Genomic DNA, 7,943 nt, shown 5'->3' on the forward strand with positions numbered 1-7,943 from the left:
GTGCCACCTAAGTCCACGTCATCTACCGATTTCCGTGTCTTCTTGGTCTACCGTCCAATCCTCTCTCACCAACCCATCCACGTTTTCTTGGTCACAAATGACGGAATATTCCAAAACTCCGTCACTTTCCAACCCAATGAAATCACTCTCACGTCACGTCGTTAAGTTTCTCTGCACACGTTACTGTTCCTCTCAAACGCATATATACATGAAAATGCTTCCTCACGTTTTTCTTTTGCTCCATTTTCCTTTCTTTCTCTCTCCCTTTCTTTTTCTCATACTTCTTCTCTCCATTCTCCCAACAAAATTTCTTTGTCATGGCGATTCCAATTCAGTTTCCCTTTCTGCTTCGGTTTTTCTTCCTATTTTCTCTCTGCTCCTTTTCCGTCTCTGATTCCGATTCTCTGAGTGCGCACCAGCACCATGTGTTTCCGCGGCCGCTGATAGTGGAGTACGCGGGGGTGGCGGAAGTGGCGGAGGAGGTACGCCTGCGGTGTGGCGCGTGGCGCGTGGCTGGGGAGGCGAACAACCTTGGCGAATGGAAGACGGTGCCGGAGGTGTGCGTGGAGTACGTGAAGGAGTACATGACGGGGAAAGGGTACTTGGTGGATCTGGAAATGGTGTCCAAGGAGGCGGAGGAGTATGCCAAGAGTGTGAAACTCAGTGACGATGGCAAAGACGCGTGGATTTTTGACATTGATGAGACCTTGCTCTCCAATCTTCCCTATTATGCCGCACATGGATATGGGTAATGGTTGTGCATTTTGGTTTCGTTTTACTCCAAAGTAAAGAAAAAGTAGGTAAATTTGATATTGTGGACATGATCTCAGTTTGGATAAACTTCTTTGTTAATATTAACTTTTTTTTTAAATAAGAAAAAAATTAAAGGTGATCTAGAGTTTTTTTATTAGCTTATCTATAAACCTGTTTTGAGTACACTTTTTTTAAAAATTGATTTTTAATTTATGAATAAATCAATTTTAATTTGTGGTTATCTTCCTGGTTTTTTTTTTCTTTTGTTGTGATTGATTTTTTTAATAGACTTTAATACTAAGTTTGTTCTTGGGTAAACACTTGAAAAATGTAAGTTACCATAACCAGATCTTTGATTGTACTAAAATTGAAAAATGTTCTTGAAAGTATAATTTATTTATCACATTAGCTCTGTTATTAAAAAAACTATTGCCATTTTTCTTCTTTGGATTTAACCACTTGTTATCACTTTCGTATCTGAAAGAATTTTCAAAATTTTAATTAACTCCTAATTTCAGGTACTAATTGTCATGAAAGTAAGGCTAGTGTAAGGACCAAAACGCCTATAGTATTCAAATGCATCTCTCTTGTTCACTTTTGTTATTTCTCTTTTTGTTTGTTAGAAGAGATGATACACGTATAATAATTCATATAACAATTTGTGCAACATTTTTTTTTTGTCTATCTCCATTACATTATTTGTTACGTATCATGTTTCTCTGCTTTTCACTCTTTCTTTCTCTTAGTTGTACAAAATGCTTACGATTTATCGTTCAAATAACATTTCTTGTGTTTTAATGTGCTTGCAGGCTTGAGGTTTTTGACCATGAGAAGTTTAACGATTGGGTGGAGACCGGTGGAGCTCCAGCCATAGAACCCAGTTTAAAGCTCTATGAAGATGTTCTGAATCTGGGATTCAAGGTTATTCTGCTGACTGGACGGAGTGAAAGACACAGGAGTGTTACTGTTGATAATTTGGTCAATGCTGGGTTTAAGGAATGGGACCAGCTCATATTAAGGTAATTCCTAAATCATATTTGCTAGCTTTAGGACAGAAAAAGATGTATGTTTTTTAAGTACATTAAAAAAATGCGGAAAGATTCTGAGTATGTTCTATAATCCATTCTGTTTTAAATATCTTGGATCTTTCATTCAAGCCGAGTGGTCGAAATTTAGAAAGCCTCAGGTATCAATGTGTGATCATGACTAAAAGGTTCCTGCAAGCATAAAGATAACTAATGCAGGACAGCGGTGCATAGTTGTAGAGAAGGCCAAATGGAGGAAGAATTTTATTAACAATCTTCTAAACTTTAAATTGAGCTTGCATATAGATTTCAAGCAGCCTTGCCTAGTCAATGGCGATAGATGAACATAATTTAGTTTTTATAAAATTAGTTTTGCTCATTAGCAACATACAGTTGAAGTACTTCTACGGTTCTACTATAGAAGAATTTTAGGAATCACGAGAGCACATGATAAGGTCACATAGAATTTCCTAATAACCTGCATTTTTATTTTCAAATGACATTGCCCCTTGTTAGATATGTGTTGACAAAACTCAACAGTGTTGTATTGTACTTGTCTAGTCCGTGAAGTTGATCCTAACTCCTAAGCCAGTGAGAGAAGACTTCGGTAGTTGTTATTTTATGCTGCAGTAATTGACAAGATTCCATGCTCCTTCCTTGCCTCTGCTCTCCCTGGTTTCAATATACCTAGTGTTTCTCCAGTTGGCATTGCTTTTGGTTTCTTGAGTTCATTTGCATACTCCACATAAAATCCAAGCCAACTTGTTGGCATCAATATTGGCATATCTTGTTAATGACTAGATTCTGTTGTTAGATAGCATTACAGAAAATTATTGAATTGCTATTGTTTGAGTTAGATGATGATATGTTTGTCTTCTTAATATCTTATCAATGTTAAAATTTATTAATTAATTGATGGTCTCTAACGTTTTAAGTAAAACAATTTGTCTCCTAGCCAAATTATCTAATGTTTCTCTTCCTATTTGTCTTTCGTACATATTATATTTTTGGGCCGGATGCTGACAATACAAATGTTATCTCTGTTAGAAAGCATTATAGGTTTTGAAACTCTTTCATATATTATGCTTTTTATAAAGGGAATGTGCACAAATGTGGCAAGTCTTGTGCTTCTTTTTCTCTTCAACATTTCATGATATATGCTCCTTATTCTCTTTGTTGTATCTGTAAATTCTTTAAGGTTTGCCTTCATGTAGATTTTTTGGATTAGGCCTTCACTGATGTAATTAATAAATTAACTTGCTATTATGAAATGAAGAAATACGAACAAAAGAATAATTTAACGCATTACACACCCTTATTTCCTTTCATAATTTATTTTCTTTTCAACAATTCCAGACTCCAACCTCTTTGTTGTTAAAGTGGACTGATTTACTCAATTTTGATGGATAAATTGTTAGGATACCTGGAATTTAGCCCCATATAGTATAATTTTGAACCTCATATAGAGCAGGTTGGGTGAATATATCCTAATTAAATCTTAATCATAGGATTCAATTAATTTACGCTCTTACCAAACGAATGCAAATGGAGATTACATGCCCCAAACACCATCATGATTCTATATAGTGTAGACAGTTTATAGGGTACACAAGGTAATGATGTACTTGATGGTTGTCTATTACCAGTAATAATTATATCATAGTCCACACGTATTCTGTAGTTTTGTTCTTCTTATCTTGGCAGTGGCAATAATCAATTATACGAAGGAATATGTGGTTGTAGCCCTATTTCTTTTATGGTTGTTTATATTCAAAGAATCTAACATCTTTTCAGCTTTTCTGCTATCATCATATTATGTTTATGTCATTAATTTTGACTAATTAGTCAATTCACTCCCTTTCTTTTACTGTTTCTTTTCTGCAACTTCTGTGTTATATCTGCAAGGTAAAAGCTTCTACCTGAGAAGTTTTCTTTGTACATGCAATCGTGTACAGTTTTAGGATGATCGTGCTTGTATTTTGCACTCTGAAGCTATTTATTTTATGCTGAATTTTGAACCTGTTATTTTATAATGTTCAGAAGTTCAGCTGATCAAGGGAAACGAGCTGTACTCTTCAAATCAGAGAAGAGGAATGAGATGGAGAAAGATGGATACAGGATTCTTGGAAACTCTGGTGACCAGTGGAGCGATTTATTAGGTTCTTCACTATCTGTTAGATCCTTCAAGCTTCCAAATCCCATGTATTACATCCCTTAGTAACCCTCATTTATTTGCAAATATCTGCTATCTGAACTGTACATAACCAGAGTGACTCAATTCATATCCTGAATATCATTGCAAATAGTTCATACACTATCTCAATTAAACTTGTATTAAAAACTCATAATATTTGTATTTATACACTAGGGCGTGCTTGACAATTTAAAACAAAACCTAAATACTTAAAAACCTGAGGAATATACACAAGCTAATACAATTGAGTCATGAACCATTACTTGGTATAGCCTTGAATTATATATTTAATTCCTTGAAAACCAAGAAATCTTGGTTCACCCCTTCCAACAATTTGATATCTTAATATATTATATTCCAGACTCTGAGACTAATACTTTACTGAATTAGATTTTGTTTTTATTGGTTTCTTCTTTTACTATACAATCAATCCATGAGTTAAAAATAAACACAATCCAACCTAATCTAAAATGGTTCCGAATGGATACCTATTTCTTTTAGTTTTATTAATCATCACATGTTTAATTTCATCAATTATAAACATGAATTAATTCGCAATTTAGTATATCTAGTTACACAAATAGATTCATGGGACTTAGACAACTTAGTCGTATAAGAATACTAAGCAACTTCATAAATCTTATGTTTTGATTACAATAAAAAGGATTAACTGAATAACCAATTAATTTTTTAAAAAACACTATATTTTGCGTGTAGATAATTTGCTATTTAATTATTAATCTTTCTGCTCTAAAATAGATTTCTATACGCACATATTAGAAGTTCCTTAGCATAACATAATTTTGTCTATAACATCAAAAGATGGAGATTATTGCTTTAGTGGTCATATTCATTGATATAAAGATGCAATACATTCTTACAAGCATATTATTTTGGATTCTGGGTACGAGGTCAAGTCATCACGTTTAACTAGTTGATTTTCAAGTTGTTATTGTCAAGACTTAAGAACAATAGATGTATAATTAATGTGTACTTACCTTGAATTACTATTTATAGGCTTTGTGATAGATTTTTTTATTAAGGTTAGTCTAATTACAACTCAAATATGATTAATCGTGATTTAATCTTTAAGTGAGACGATTTTAGAGATAATCTGCTTTAGCTTGATCGATTGGTCTCTGCAGTGTTTAGTCTGGTCTAATTCATCTAATGAAGGATTAACCATCTGACTAATAGTTGACCAGACGAGTATACTATACACATGATTCTATTTCTTTTTATGAGTTATTATTTACATGATTCCATTTTCTTTTATGAGTTATTATTTTTATAATGAGAGAGTTATTGTAACACTTTTTAGTACGTGGAGTTATAGCTATGTTAAGAAACGACTTATTGTTTATCTTCTTCCTAAGAGTTTTTCCTAAGCTTCATCTTTTAATCTGTTAGTCAAGCCTAGGTTATAATATTTGTAAGGGTGTTGCTCCCTCCACCACTCCAAGTGCTTCTGCACCTTCCCACTATTTTCTTTTATTCCAAAAATACTCTACACCTCCCCCACTATTTTCTTTTATTCCAAAAATATCCTACACCTCCCCACTATTTTCTTTTATTCCAAAAATACCCTACACCTCCCCACTATCCTCAACAATCTTTCTTTTTCTCTCTCTGCATTAATGGAGCATTCATATGACTTAGATTTAAACTTGTGATATATTGTAAAATATAAAATTTAGAGGAAACTTCAATATTAGTGCTTCTACCACTTCCATTGTATAAACTTAAAAGTTAGATGCAAATACAAAATAATAAACATAATAATATTAATAGAAAATAATATATTATTATTATTATTATATACTATAACTTTACAACGATGAAAGAACTAAATAAATTCCAAATCTTTAACAAATAAATTTTCTTTTATATTTTAAGTATTTAATAATATTTTTATATTATTTATCTAATAAATTAAATATTTTATTCAAGTTATTTGAGTCAAACATGTTGATAAGTTAAAACATAATATAATGTTAAAAATTATAGATATTAAATGTAAAAAAAACACACATGTATATAAACATTTTTCTAGAAATTTAGAACAAAATTTTATCATTTAAGTAATTTGAAGAAAAAAAATATATTGAACAATGAAAATAAGATTGAATCAAACTTATTTAAGGGAAAATGTAAATAAAATTTTGCAATATATCACAAGTTTAAATCTGAGACATGTGAATGCTCCATTAATGTGGAGAGAGAAAGAGAAAAATTGTTGAATATAATGGGAAGGTGTAGGGTATTTTTGGAATAAAAGAAAATAGGGGGAGGTGTAGAGTATTTTGGAATAAAAAAAAATAGTGTGGAGGTGCATGAGCACTTGGGGTAGTGGAGGGAGGAACACCCTATTTGTAATTCTTAGTATCTAGAGAAGGTTTAGGAGAGATAACCAAGATTGATTTAATGTATTTATGATAGTTAAGATTTGGTTATAATGTACTTTGTAATAGTTATTGTTACTACTCTGACCCTTAAAGTGTATTTTAAAGAAATATTAGATCTAGTCTAGAGTTTGAGAGGAACAAATATAAAATACCTTGCTATCATTTTTATAATAATAAAGTGTTAAAGGATCTATTTTTCTTGCAATAGAAAGTTTATAGAATCAAAACACTATTTTACTCATCAATTTACACATTAAAATTTGAAATGTAATTTTCAAATTTGTGATTAATTCAATTAGATATATTCAAATATAAGAAAATTTAGTTCTGTCTATCTATAATACCATATTTCTTAATTAGGTATGATTAATGTAAAAGATAAATGAATAGCAGCATAATAAATTAACGAGAGAATTGTCCAGGCATAATTATATGGTTTAGATTTTAAGTTTTTATTTGACAGTTGATGTATTCTAGTTATTTGTTTTTTATGTTTTAACCAAGTTACTTAGCTTTTAAGATCTCATACTAAGACTTTAGTGCTTAGAACATTTCCAATGAAAGGTTTCAAAAAAATTCTTCATGAATAAAAAAACCATTTTAATAATGCGAGTTTTATAAATATAATTATAGAAAGTTATTAATAAATATATATAAAAAAACCCTTTAAGTATAAAGAGGAACTCATGTATTTGTGGAGTTGATATCAAATACCATATTTTTATTGATAAGGAATTTTTTTAAAGAAATTTTTTATTGAGTGATGCACTTAACTCCATGTTTAGAGACCGACCAAAAAACATGTATTGCAATTTTCTTTTTGAATTGTTGTAAGCTATGGTTTGAGTTAAAGGCTCTCTAGAACTGAGTAGCTAACCTGAACCACCCTATAGTTGTGTTTGGCTAAAATAATGACTGAGTTCATTCAAAGTCCAATAATGGCTAATAATCTCTGAAAAAATTTCACTTTATTTTCCTCTTTTCTTCTTTTATCTTTACTGAAAGAGCTGTTGTCACTATCCAGAGCCACCCTTCAATAAAGAGTGCATTAATGGATACCTCTTCCTTCACACTTTGATCTTTTTGGACCACTCTATGCTGCCATGCCCTCTTTTCTCAATCTAACATTTTGGGCATTCAGTTATGTATCTCAAAGTTGGTAGGGAAAAAGTTACTCCATTTAGAGATTTCATAGCTTAGTAATTCTGGACTGTTGAAATGGAACCATCTTTTGCAGATACAGTAAGATACTTTCTTTCCCTTTAGTACTTCTATCTTTATTTTCCTCACACTTTGCTTTTCACAAATCTTATGTCATATTTTATCTCCTGCATATAGATAAATACTTTGTTTACATAATTCCTTTCTTTTAGTACAATAAAATTAAATCATAGTCTTCATATAAAAATTTTAATTTTGTTTATTTTTTTAACTCCTTTAATAATTTGGGTGATTAAACACATATTTGAGCTTTAGTAATTGTGAAGTGTGTTTATTAAATATAAAATTAACGTTCATATATCATTAATATTTAAGGAATATTTTATCTTTTACTTCTTTTTTCTT

The 7,943-nt window shown here is 31.2% G+C and overlaps 1 protein-coding gene across 1 annotated transcript; it reads left to right on the top strand.

The window, feature by feature from the left end:
• The first annotated feature begins 219 nt into the window (after positions 1-219).
• LOC108339015 (acid phosphatase 1) lies at positions 220-4,101 on the top strand. Its single transcript, XM_017576152.2, has 3 exons — positions 220-748; positions 1,563-1,772; positions 3,819-4,101. The coding sequence occupies exons 1-3, from the start codon at positions 318-320 to the stop codon at positions 3,994-3,996; spliced, it is 819 nt and encodes a 272-aa protein (XP_017431641.1). The 5' UTR covers positions 220-317; the 3' UTR covers positions 3,997-4,101.
• Positions 4,102-7,943: the final 3,842 nt, after the last annotated feature.

This window comes from Vigna angularis, chromosome 5 (assembly GCF_016808095.1).
Source record: "Vigna angularis cultivar LongXiaoDou No.4 chromosome 5, ASM1680809v1, whole genome shotgun sequence".
In the NCBI taxonomy this organism is placed as follows: domain Eukaryota; kingdom Viridiplantae; phylum Streptophyta; class Magnoliopsida; order Fabales; family Fabaceae; genus Vigna; species Vigna angularis.